The following is a 12,921-nucleotide window of genomic DNA, read 5'->3' as shown; positions in this document are numbered from 1 at the left end:
TGAATTCTGGCTTAAATGATAAATATATTGCGCTCATGACTTGTTTTTGTGTACTCTTATTGTTTAACATTTATAGTCGTGATGATACGGTGGATTCATCAACACTGAGCAATTCGCACCTACTCCCCAGCGCAGCCCACAGTGTTCAGGCCCACTATGTGTGCCCTTGTTTTTTATCTTTCACTCTCAGACACCAACAGTGCTCTTTTTGGGGGTTTTTCTCCTCATCTCCTCTGGGTATCAGTTTTGACCTATAGCAACGGTATCACATGGTAAACATCAATGCTGATGAACTGGGGTTAGCCTTTCTGGTCCTATCTGCGAGGGCGGGACTAAAAGTTTCTTTCTGCAAGTACCTGCGTAGCACACCTAGATTCATTAAGTAGTGTGACGTAGGTGGGAGAGGTGTTTGAAGGAATGGCACATGAATTCCAGCACAAAAATCCCGCTCGACTTGATTGGCGATCGCATATATTTATTCGCCCGTGGCACACAACTGCGTCTAAAATCTCTTCAGTCGACACGGGTCAAGCGCACACACTGGACTGTCAGAAGGAAGGAATAATTTTTTTCCAAGAAGAAACTTCTTTTTTTTCTCTTTTTTTAAAGATAAGATGCCTCTTCATTCGAGTATTATACCCGACGAGGCGGTCTTTGCTGACTTCAGAAAGCAGTGTTTATCCACGGACAATTGGGTGAACAAGTATGACAGCAATGGGATGCAAGTGTGGGTCGAAATTCCTCCAAATAAAGGAAATCAAGGGTCTAAAGTCCACAACATCAAGGTAAGTTCATTCAACACCAACTTCACACTGTTTAGAAAATAATCAACTCTAGGGTGTCATACTAGACTGTGGGTAGTCTGCTGTTAACTTCACTTTGCTGTATTTTTAAAGGACATTGTGTATGTGTTTCAGTGTAAAATGATAATCAAAGACGTATCAGCAGCCACCATGTACGACGTCCTTCATGACGGCCAGTACCGCAAGGAATGGGACCCAGCCATGTTGGAGAGTTTTGACATCGCCCGGCTCTCTGCGAACGCTGATGTGGGCTACTATTCATGTGAGGACTCTTATTGCATCTTATCACATTCCTCTTTGTGTGTGTTTCTCCCTCTCTCTAAAAGTCACCCACCAGACACCTGTTAGTCTACAGTGAAACAATGCTGTGTCACTATATTTTTGTCAATATTTACACACACAAACCAGATTGTTTGTTTGTTTTAATCCATCCATAATGAATTGTTGTGTCTCTTTTACTTCCATTTCTAATTTATTACAATCTGTTCGACACCTTTTTTGTAAACTGCTGAACCCATCAGGGATGAAGAATGAGCAGTCTCTCGCTCAAACAGTGTATTCATTGTTGTAACAATGGTGCAGGTCTACGTTTGAGAGTGAAAACCTGAAGAAATGAAGCAAGTCTAAACACAATATAACCAGATTTGTATGTAATTTTTCCCTTCTTTCTCTGCAGGGCTTTGCCCAAAGCCAATCAAGAACAGAGATGTGGTGAGCCTGCGTTCGTGGCAGGTGATGGATGATGAGTACATTATCATTAACTTCTCAGTCAAACACCCGGTACGCCACTTCCTACACACCCTCCCAGGCACATAATAGGCACTGTCTTTATAAGTGCCATTACAGATCTCTGCCACTTATTGTCTTAATATTTTGTGAGCATTTATTATATGTTTTTGTTTAACAGCTATTTTACATCTTTACATTTGTCTTAACAACTGTGATAGGGTCCAATTCACATAACCTGTAACTTGTCTGTAAGAGGTGTTTTTAGTTCAAAATGTAGTTTTTCTCACTATTCTGCAAACTCTTTTGATTCAATCACAGAAATACCCTCCTCGCAGCAACCTTGTGAGGGCTGTTTCCATCCTCACTGGCTATCTGATCAAGCCCCTAGGACCAAATAGCTGTTCTTTCACATACCTTTCACAAGCTGACCCCAAAGGTAAGACCATAAATCAACACTAAAATGGTTCTTTCTTTTTTTTTTTTTTTTAAAGTGAGAATTGTTGCTGAACATTTTTAGAGCTCTTTTAAAAGTTTATCTCTTCTTCCAGGTTCTCTTCCGAAGGTTGTGGTTAACAAAGCTTCCCAAGTACTCGCTCCACGGGTATGTAATGAAACACGTATTGTCACAAACTATTTTGGTTAGAAGTTTTGTATACTTAACGGCAGCACTGAAAATGAAGTTAAAAATACATGAACTGTGTCCCAGTGTGCCCGACAGTGTGGGGGCGTGTGTGTCCATGATGATTAAAAGGTGTGTAATAGGTGTGCGTGTGTCGCATGCAGAAGGGAGTGAGGGTTTCATGTGTCTCACAGGACAATGGTAACCATAGAAACCCACTTTAAGGGCCTGTCCTAGGAAGGCTGCTGACAAATGAGATTCTCAGCTCGAGCTGTTGCAGAACTCGTTCCCCAGGTTTCTTTCCTTCTGCAGATTTATGTGCGACTAAGAAACTGTAATTGGGAGACTTGTGCCTTTTTATTAACAGAAACATTGACCTTATTTATCTCGTTACAATGATTTCTATAAACTAAACGATTATAATTTATAAGGCAATAAAATATAACTGGCTAAGTTAGTAGCTAAGTCAAACTGAGAATGATACTAGAGGACTAATAATACAAAATACATGCCTGTAAGAACCATTTCAGCCAGGCTGTGGTTCTCTTAATATGGAATTGCAATGAACAAAACCCATCTAACAAAGCAGGTTTTGGTAAAGAAGTTAAGACTTGTGGGGTCTTGCTAGTTTTCTTGCATACCTAAATCTGAGTGACTGGAGTAAGGTTGCAACTTAAGTATTTTCTTGATTAATCGAATAAATGATAAGTCTATGAAGTGTCCGAAAATAGTGAAAAATGTCCAGGGTGTCGCTTCAAATTGTTTTGTCCAAAAAACCTCAAGCCATTCCATTTACTATCACAGAAGGCTAAATAAACACAGCAAATATTTACATTTGAGAGACTAAAATCAGTGACTTCTTGCTTTTTTATATGATTTATTAGATTTAATTTTTTTTTTAACATCAGGCTGATGATTAGGGGGGGGGGGGTTGTTCCCTAATTCATAGTCAAAGCTGATAGTTTTGTTTGAATAACCAGATTTGAAAACTGAAGGTTGCAAAGGCAAGATCACCATTTTATACTCTAATGTAAAGGCCTTTGTTCAAATGTTAATGCTTTAAAATTTGTTACACTTAACTTTCATGTAGACTGCGGCAGAGCTGTAAATAGTTAGACTTGTGTAACTGCTTGCCACATAATCTATTGCACAGTATTTTGTGATCAGCTTTATCTTCAGCTTTGTTGCCTGAGACTGAAGGTGTGGTATGATCCACATTGTCAAGACTGCAGCCCTCTGATAATGGTATCCTCTCTTTGGCCTACTCCTTTCAGGTCATGCAGAGTGTACACAAGGCGGGACAGAACTACCCAGAGTGGAAACAGAAGCACTCTCCCGACCTGAAGCCCTGGTTGTACCCAGAGCAGAGCACCCTGCCCATAATGGACCCTGCCGAGCTGTCGATACAGAGAGCAGACTCGCTAGAAAACGTGGATGCTCAGAACAGTGAGGACAGCAGTTAAATCACATCAAAATGACGTGAGGAAGGTTGAGGCATGGATTGTATATACTCAAAAATTCATATTTGAGACCTTCAGCACTGTGTGATTTATCCAGTTTCAGAAATCACTGTGCCTTTTTGGGATGAGCAAGAGCATGAAGTGTTTACAGCACAGATCAAGTTGCCATTCACCTGACTCCAGGCTGAACTAAGCTAAACATGTTTCCAGTGTTAGCCACCGCGCTGTTTTTTTACTTTTATGTCTTGGTTACAGCACTAAATTTACAATGCACATGAACAAATTTGAAGAGGAAATGAAGTGTAGTTGTCTGCTATGGCTCTTTGCAAGTGACCGTGAAAGAAAATTTGTCAGCGGTGAAAGTAGTGAAGTGAAATGACCACATTCATAAACCCCACATTCCTGATTTTTCTTTTTTTTTTTAAATAAATGAATTGCTTGTTTTAGCGTAGCTTTTTATTTTTTTTGTTGAATGTAAGGAAACACTTAATAGTGAGGTTTTTATTTTGTTAAATCACATTAATTTGGCTAGTTACACCATTATATTTAAAACATGTTAATAGGGTAACATGAAATCTATTATGCTGTAAGGTTCTGGGTTTGTGCAGCAGCTCTGGGTGTCGACCTTGAATCTGTTAAAATGCAAAGATTAATTGAATGTAAAACAAAAAAAAAACTTAAACCTAATGTGAACATTTTATTACTGTTTAATTTTATTTAGTCATGATCACTGTGTAACTGTGCTTTATTTCCATCTTTAATGTGTAACATAGAAAGGTTCATTGTATTTATTCAGATGCAATCAAAGTTTATACGATCTAATAAGTTATACAGACCCTAGACTTGCATTGGCACTCAGTTGTTGATCTGAGAATCAAAACCAAGTTAGGTTGTGTTAACATGTAAAATGTACATATGAAGTCTGTATTTTGTAAGTTGAATATTATTTTACCTGAAGGATTGGAATGACCATAAAGCATATCTTATTTATTTGAAGTTACCGTACGCTAAGATGAAGTCACAATGAACGAAGGACCCAGGAATAAAGTCCTGCAGGCTTTTGTTAGTTTGTTCTTAAGATATTTGATGTTAAGGACATTACGTGGTCTTGACTTTTTAATAAACTTCTCAAGGTTAACCATCTTTGGTAATCACTGTCATTGACGGCATTCCTCTTAAGATGACAATCAGTCTCGAGACAAACCAACCTACAAAGTGGAACAAGTTTGGCTACTTGCACCAAAGCAAACCGGTCCATTCCGAGCTCTGGCTCAAGTACACAAAGACAAAAGGTTACTATGGTTCAAACCCTTATATTTATTTTTGCCTCGTCACTGCCATGATCCTTTATGGAAAATTCTGATGAAAATAATCATATGGAAAACAAAGTTATTCCCTTTTATGGAAAAATTAATGTACAAAAGGATAAGACAGTGTTGCTGTGCAGGTATTTACAAATGTTTAAATGAACGTTCTGTATACTAGCATACTGCAATGACATCCAGAGGTATTCAACTGTTAACTATAAATTCTGGAATGGATGCAGATTTGCTTTACAGCCAAAGTATGTCTCCACTGATTGTACTGATCAGCACATCTTGAACTACAGCGACAAAATGATGAAAATACCTGATAAGAGTCTTCAGTTGGAATGAAATCCAATCCTGCTAACATCAGAGCCGTTACACCCAGATCATAGAGAACATCCCATTACAGGCTTTACCACTATACTAAGATACACATCTCAAGATACAGGACACAATGTGCTGTTATGATGCACTTTAATAGCATCAAAATCAGAAATACTTTCTTGATCCCCGAGGGGAAATTGTTGTAAGATGACAAGCAGGAGAAACTGCAACAGCCTGCACAGTTGGCGCATGTTGGAAGTTATACTTGTTCACAGTTTGGCATCTCAAATATACAGTTTATCCATTAAATAACTACGATATCATTCAGCCCAGGAGCAGTGTATGTAAAACTTATTTGAACAAAATGAATACGTGACGTAAAATAATGCTGGGTCCCCAATAGAAATTACATAACTTACTATTTCCTACACAATTATAAATGCTTGTTAATTATTTAAAAACTGGATGTTCGGTACATTCACAGTGATATTTAAAATCTACTAGAAGTGTTGCACTATAATTTGCTTACAGTAAGGCCCTGCTGGTTTAGTACCATGTGTACTGAAGTCTAAGTCATTATGGTCATTCTTTACATGTATTTACACTCAGTTGCCAATTTATTCGGTTCACTTATGAACTAATGCAGTAATATACACTACCCTGGCAATAAATCCTACTGTTAAGAGGGTTTTAATATTCAGGTTTGGTTGCAACTGAGGTGTTGATTCAATCATATGGTCATTTTGGAGGCTGTATTTTGTGATTCTTTTGAGTTGTATTGCAGGGTTGTTGTTTTTTTGGACTGCATCAGTTTTAGCTAGGCGTACCTAAAACTAGCAGCGAAGTGTATGTGTATATCTATCTATCTATCGATCGATAGATCAATAGATAGATAGAGGGCTGTGGCTCAGGAGGTAGAGCAGGTTGCCCGTTAATCAGAAGGTCGGCGGTTCAATCCCCGGCTCCCCCAGGCTGCATGTCGAAGTGTCCTTGTGTTCTGCCAGTGTATGAATGATAGTTTCTGTTTGAGCACTTATGCTCTGTGAGTGAATGGTGAATGCAGATGTAGTGTAAAAGCGCTTTGAGTGGTCGCCTAGAAAGCTATGTGGCAAATGTGTACAGTACCCACAAGTGTACTTTAGTACTAGTAATATATTCTACAAGACTACAGTAGAAACATCTGATTAGGACTTGAGGAAAAGTAAATAAAGGCGATGCTTAATTAAATAATGCAGAATTTATAAATGTTAGGCTTGACGAGTGAATATGTTCATCCTGATGGAGTAAACGTCATGCGTCACAGTAGATTAGGGACTGCTCAGATAACTGGGTGAGAGAGGAATCCGAGTATATGATGTCCTTACATGGAGGACTCTGAATGAGTCTGTTAGTCATACATCAGTCATCTTGAAGCTGAGAAAGAATGGAGGCCAGAGTTTGTGGGAGGGGGGTAAAGACGTGCAGTGAAGCGTGTCCACCTTTCTTCCTCTAGCATTCTTTGCTGCCACCTAATGTACAGTCCTCTCCTTCTGCCTTTGGTAGTCTGATGAAAGAACATATAGAGGACAACATTACAATACTGAAAAGGGTGTATTTCATAATCTCCTACCAGCATTATTGAATTCACTGACTCCAAAGCCATATGTTATTTTGCGTGTATGTTCTTTTTTAAGACAATCTGTGAGATCGTTATCTTAGCTACAGTATGTGTATACTGTAACATACTTGCATCTAAGTACAAGTTTCAAATTCCTGAAGTGTGGTTTATCAGAAAAAGAGATGTGTTCTTTGCGGTGGCTTTGCTCACACATTAACATCATTTGACATCATTTAACATCATTTTGATAAGGTATACAACAAACCTTTAACAGATGCTTTGTTTGCATCAATAATGTTTGCAAGCAGGCCTATATTTTAAATTATTAATTATGACCTGTGACGAATAACACAAAGGGCTAATTTTACATATATAAGTCAAGAACCTCATTTACTGTACATGAATTTAGCTGTTATTTATGGTCACATAAATACTGATTGGGCCTTTAAAGACAAATTATATATTCAGTCAAAATACTGAAATACTATTGTATTAAATTTTATTTAAAATTATGACCACATTAGCACAATTACTAATAAATAATTACACTTCCTGTATTTTAAACCAAATTATGCATTTGTTTTACCATAATTAGTGATTTCTGACATCTTAATTCCTCTCCATGTAGTTGCAACATGTTCCATGGTTTCAGTTCTCTCCAATACCAAACCATCCAACCAAAGTTAAATTATAAGTTTCAAAGCCAGAAACCCTTATATATTCTCCACAAGTACAGATCATTCTTAAGATAGATACTTACTGTAAGGAAAGAAGCGAACCCTCATCAGTATTTCTCGCGCAGTCTTCAGAATCTCTACAGCCTAAAGAGGAAAAAGCAATTCACTTAATGCAATACAATAAAACGGCTCTCACCAATAAAACACAGTTGGGAAAATAATGACAACAATGCAGTTCTGGGGTATTCTTATTTAGGCATTATTTGTATGTGCTATTTGCCCATTCACAAGGATATAAGATAACGTCAGGAGCAGCGAAAAAACGAAAATTATATGTTTAACATCAGAATGCCTAAACAGTAATGTTTTAACTAGAGGTCGACCGATTAATCGGACGATTTTTGGCATTTTTTAACATAATCGGCATCGGCCAATATCCAAGTATATCAAGCCGATTATTAGGCAGGCGCATCTGTGGGCAGCCTAGTGTTGTCGTGGAACACGTGTTTGACGCGTGCTGCCGCTAGAGTCATTTTCCAGCCGAGTGAGCAGCAGACCTCATCCAGTGCCTAAGGAGCTAACGGTAAGGATTCAATTCTTATTACTCCTTTATATTTAATTAAAAACTTTTGATATGTTACTGCCAACTTCGAGAAAAAACCTGAATAAAACACATGACATTCGGCTAATTTGGATCGTAGTTGAAGTTGCATTATCACAGAAGAGTTGCTATCATGTCACAATAAGTAAGCAATAATTTTGCAATTACAGAGTGAATCTGAGACTTTTATTTGTTCTGTTTGTGTGTCTTATATTTTAGAGGGTTGTCACTCAATGCAGAGAAATAAGTAATAAAAAAAGAGACCAACGCACTATAGGCTAGTGACAGACTGGCTTTGCTTTGCTAACGGGTAGCTACAGACAGACCCGGTGCTAATACGGCACTGGAACCTTAACGACCGTTATCTACCGCACCGAATATCAACGCGGATTTCTGAGCTTCAGTTCGGTGCAAATAGAGGTTAAAAACCAAGCAAATATCGGCCAAAATAAATCGGCAGCATTAATCGGCCATCGGCCGACCCGGATTTCAAAAGATCGGTATCGGTATCGGTATCGGCATCGGCGTGAAAAAAAACATATCGGTCGACCTCTAGTTTTAACCATGAAAATGTGAGATATTTAGATATTTAAATGGGAATTAAAATACTGAAATAAGTAATGGTATGTTATAAAATAAAGGTGCATTTTACACAAATGTGATTGAGATAAACATCATCTTACAGCACTTTACATTATGAAAAATGTAGTCTTATTCTTTGATTTAATTTTTGATAGTGTGGTCATCTATTTGTTTCCATTGAGGTCCTAACTGTCCCCTTAAGTTGTAAAAATTTTCTTCCACAACATGCTCCCAAATATTCCCTGGTCAAAATGTTGCTTTTGGTTTTGGTCTTAATAGATTGCCAAAATATACACTAAATTCTTATGAAGATTAGAATTTTGTGGGGTTTTACATTCGAGGCTGACTAATCAGCCTACTCTGACCAGTTTATAATTTGACAAGAGTGTTCAACCTTTATAAACATACACTAGCTCTATGTTGAAAACTTGTGTTAATACTATCCATTAAATTTTCTCCATATTCTGGAGTGATAATGATAACACAAATCTGTTAAAGTTGCATTTTCAACACGTTCCAACTACACTGAAGATGACAGAGCAGCAGTGTTGCATATGTGGAGTTGTTTCACATTGATATTCTTTATTTGGATTCTGATTAGCTTCTACAAAGTGGTCACTAGTCTTCCTGAACTACCTACAACAATGGACCTTCCTGGTCCATTGTTGTAGGTATGCAGTGATAATGTATCATCAATCATGGTTTCAATCAAAATATATTGATTGAAACATGATTAATATTCCTTTCTGAATATCACTAATATTGTACTAAACAGATGGATACTGTATAATAATGTGTTGATAGAAATCTGTATGGATCTTATCGTAAAAGCACTGCTCTGACTTACTCTTGAGTGCTCTATGTCTTGGAAATCAACCTCATTGACAGAAAGAACCTGGTCTCCTTCTTGTAGCCCTGCTCTGTGAGCATCTGAGTCTGGGACCACCTGCCAACACATCACACACACAAACAAACAGAAATTAGAAATCACAATATGTAAATTGTAAAGCAAATGATCACTTAGCAACACAACTAGGGTTGGGTAACAAAAACCATGGATTCGATAAGACATTTGCATTTAGATTCTGCTTATTGGTTTCTAACTTTTTGCTTATTTCAGTGGCACTCCCATTTGAATGACAGTGAGCATTTTACAGTCCATAAAAGTTTAACTTATATGTCAGGACCTGCTACGTCATTTGTTACGCAGTACATCAACAAATCATGGGAGGAGAGAGTATTTCTGTTTACATTCTTGGACCATGGCGGACTGCACCAAACACTCAAAATATTTGGCATAGCTTCACTAAAAAAGATAATGACACAGCAAAATGCAACACCTGCAGTAAGGATATTTACCGCAAGGGAGGAAGCATCTCCAATACGACGAAGCATTTACTTCATCATCGTTTTCAATAAGTTGTTGTCTCCCAGCTACAATGACGCCCCAGATACTGCTAACGCAAGTAGCAGTAGCAACGTCTTTCACTCAGGTACAAAACACAAATGAGCAGATTTTAATATTTTATTTTGAAGGTAAATGATTGATATCTACTAATGATTCCAATATATAGTTTTCTTAGACATGAGTCCCCAGAGACAGCCCTCTAGTACAGAAACTCATTTCACCTTAGCTATGAAGGGGAAGATCATCAGAGAAAGTCGATAAATGTCACTGAGGTGTGACAAGATTTGTGGTGAAGGGGTTGGAATCAGAACTGCGATTCAATAAGAACCAGACTTGATGAGTAGAATCAGAATCAACAATATTGAAACGACCAACCCTAAACACAACAAACGTGGATGCTAGTGAAAGCCATACCAAACAGCAGGGTTTTACACACATACCTTGGATATAAAGATTCCCAGCTGTGACGCCTTTCCCCCACGAATATTGAAGCCCAGCTGTGCTCCTGGAGGTTTCTTCAACACAATGGTACGGGGCAAGAACTGGGTGAGCTCGTTGTTGTAGTCAGGCTGATTAACCCGCTAAAAATGAACAAAAAAGAAAAGCTGACTAAGTACTAGCAGAATAGTGGCATGATATCCATTATGACTGTGTGAGCTTGATCTTTCTTAGACACTTTAACTTAGTAACAGCAATCAGATAAGAGTCAACACTCAGATGCAGAAATTCTCAGAGATCTCTGCAACTAGGCAAATCAGCAGAAAAGTTACGTATACTGAGCATGAAAGTCCTTTATATTGGAATGTTGGAAACAGTAACTCAAGGAGCATCTTGCTTTTTGCAAAGCTTTCAACTGTATCACAGTCTTTACGTTTCGTGACAGATGTAAACACCCTGATCTTTCTTTGGCCGTCCACTGACTCCTGGTCAATGACTTCGGCACCTTTCCAGTGACCAGCTTTTTTCTGACAGCAAATGTGTTTGTTGTTAATAAAGTCTCTTGTCCAGGGACAAGGAGACATAGGAGACAGACCAATGAAGAATTGAAGGTGCAGTGGAAGCTTCAGAAAATAAACTAGTAAACCTTTTTATTTGTTAACGTATGGGTTTAAGTTTGATTCTACTAATATGTGGCATACCTCCTGTGGAGGTATCCATGCTGGTGGGTTCTCATACGAAGGCAGAAATACCACTGGGAGCTGGTAGTCATCATAAGGAATTTTCTGATCCATTGTTTCTGAAAACAGCTTAAGAAAATAAGTACATTGTTATGAAAAGTCGCCGCTTAAGGTTTTGTGTACTGCTTGTTATAAAAAGGTAACAGCTATCTTCATGAGCCATTATTATTACATACTAATGCTTTAAGTAAATGTTAGTGACAGCATAAAAACGACCAAGGACACCAAACACAACAATCGCCATACGCCATCATCTACGTTCAGATCAGTCTGCTAGTTACTGTGATTATAACCAAGTTCAACTAAAAACTGTTTCCAAAGAGTAAACCTGCTGATATAATACAAATCCTGGAATAAATGTGAACATACTGATGTAACACATGGATCAGATGATAGAAATAAAGTTAAGTGAATCGTGCTTTAGCCGACAGTGGATCATTTCTTAGCTTACAAGCCATATTCAAAAAAGCTTGCTTTTCTCTCTTTATAATGGATGATATTTCAATGACATTCACTATAATCGTCTACTAAACTATAGCGACGAATAGGCCGCATAACCTCTAGGTGAAAAACGCAGTGACAGCCACAAAACAACTAATTATCTCACCTTCCAGTCTGAAAGTTAGCAACAAGCTCTTTTTCTGGTGTTAGGCTTAAATGATGACTGACATGCAGTGCATTACCGCCACCTACTGCCACGGAGTAGTCACGCCAACATGCAGTCCAACAACGACACTGCTTCTTCTCTTAGTTAATGGCGGATTGCAAACAACGTTTAGGTGCATACTGCCACCTACTGTACTGGAGTGTGTCCCATCATATCACTCAACTACAAAACTCATTAATAAGGTGCTCTCATGTTCTGTTCACCAACCCAGTGACTTTAAGAAATTTAAATAATGCCTTCCTGGTGATTCTTATCCCCTTTTCCTCTCCTTCTGTTCCCAATACCCCCATCAGATTCCATTCCTGCCCTGCCTCCTGAACCCTATCTTGAAATATCTGTCTTTCCAACTCAAACAATATGCAGTGCAAAATGACACGTTCAACATTTTATTTAACCCCACAGTTTTCACAATTTTCACTATTCCTAATCCTCAATAAAAAAAAGGAATGTCAATTAGTGACTGTTTATCTGCACGCCATTCACACCCCGCCACTGCTCTCAGTAAATTAATAACTTTTTTGCATTTAGTTTCCAATTGCTTTATTTGTGTTTTCCATGTGTACTTATTATCAAACCACAATCCCAAATACTTAAATTCATTTACTTTTTCCATTGGCTGCTGATATAATAAAAGCTTTTCTACATGACAGTTATGCTTGTTTGTGAACACCATATAACAGGATTTGCTTGTTGATATTTTAAATACCCACTCAAATGACCACTTCCCTACTAGCCCTATTGCTTTCCTAATGTTCTCTAACACATATGTCTCATTTCTTCCTCTCATCCATATGGCCCCATCATCTGCATATAACGCTCATTTGATGTGTCCATCTAAATCTGAAAATATGTCATTAATCATAATGTTGAATAACATAGGGCTAATTGTGCTCCCCTGGGGAATACCATTATTTACCTTAAACTCTGTAGAAACTTCTGATCCAACCTTTACTCTAATTTTTCTATTTG

General features: G+C 38.0%; 2 protein-coding genes across 3 annotated transcripts; one reads left to right on the top strand and one right to left on the bottom strand.

Annotated features, from left to right (window-relative positions):
• Window positions 1–408: 408 nt before the first annotated feature.
• On the top strand, window positions 409–4,754 carry stard14 (START domain containing 14). The gene is made up of 6 exons (XM_038699621.1): window positions 409–785; window positions 918–1,065; window positions 1,480–1,583; window positions 1,851–1,968; window positions 2,081–2,133; window positions 3,426–4,754. The coding sequence occupies exons 1-6, from the start codon at window positions 615–617 to the stop codon at window positions 3,612–3,614; spliced, it is 783 nt and encodes a 260-aa protein (XP_038555549.1). The 5' UTR covers window positions 409–614; the 3' UTR covers window positions 3,615–4,754.
• Window positions 4,755–4,908: 154 nt separating this feature from the next.
• On the bottom strand, window positions 4,909–12,001 carry pdzd11 (PDZ domain containing 11). Of its 2 annotated transcripts, none has more exons than XM_038699626.1 (6): window positions 11,893–12,001; window positions 11,247–11,354; window positions 10,548–10,688; window positions 9,547–9,645; window positions 7,600–7,660; window positions 4,909–6,785 (listed from the first exon to the last, which is right to left on the bottom strand). In XM_038699626.1, the coding sequence occupies exons 2-6, from the start codon at window positions 11,337–11,339 to the stop codon at window positions 6,751–6,753; spliced, it is 429 nt and encodes a 142-aa protein (XP_038555554.1). In that variant the 5' UTR covers window positions 11,340–11,354; window positions 11,893–12,001; the 3' UTR covers window positions 4,909–6,750. The 2 variants fall into 2 exon arrangements, with proteins under 2 accessions (XP_038555554.1, XP_038555555.1); XM_038699627.1 differs by having other exon boundaries at window positions 11,247–11,344; window positions 11,893–11,943.
• Window positions 12,002–12,921: the final 920 nt, after the last annotated feature.

Source organism: Micropterus salmoides, unplaced genomic scaffold (genome assembly GCF_014851395.1).
Source record: "Micropterus salmoides isolate LMB-PRFRI ecotype aquatic unplaced genomic scaffold, ASM1485139v1 Ms_hic_scaffold_5, whole genome shotgun sequence".
In the NCBI taxonomy this organism is placed as follows: domain Eukaryota; kingdom Metazoa; phylum Chordata; class Actinopteri; order Centrarchiformes; family Centrarchidae; genus Micropterus; species Micropterus salmoides.
Note: the sequence above shows the minus strand (reverse complement) of the source record. Positions and strands in the feature narration are given on the sequence as shown.

Excerpts from the sequence above, each read along its gene's own strand:
- stard14 (XM_038699621.1), top strand. The coding sequence starts at position 615 with ATGCCTCTTCATTCGAGTATTATACCCGACGAGGCGGTCTTTGCTGAC. Across the intron at positions 786-917 it reads CTAAAGTCCACAACATCAAG|TGTAAAATGATAATCAAAGA; the intron begins GTAAGTTCATTC and ends TATGTGTTTCAG. Across the intron at positions 1,969-2,080 it reads TTCACAAGCTGACCCCAAAG|GTTCTCTTCCGAAGGTTGTG; the intron begins GTAAGACCATAA and ends CTCTTCTTCCAG.
- pdzd11 (XM_038699626.1), bottom strand. The coding sequence starts at position 11,339 with ATGGATCAGAAAATTCCTTATGATGACTACCAGCTCCCAGTGGTATTT. Across the intron at positions 10,689-11,246 it reads CATGGATACCTCCACAGGAG|CGGGTTAATCAGCCTGACTA; the intron begins GTATGCCACATA and ends GTTCATTTTTAG. Across the intron at positions 9,646-10,547 it reads TGGGAATCTTTATATCCAAG|GTGGTCCCAGACTCAGATGC; the intron begins GTATGTGTGTAA and ends ATGTGTTGGCAG.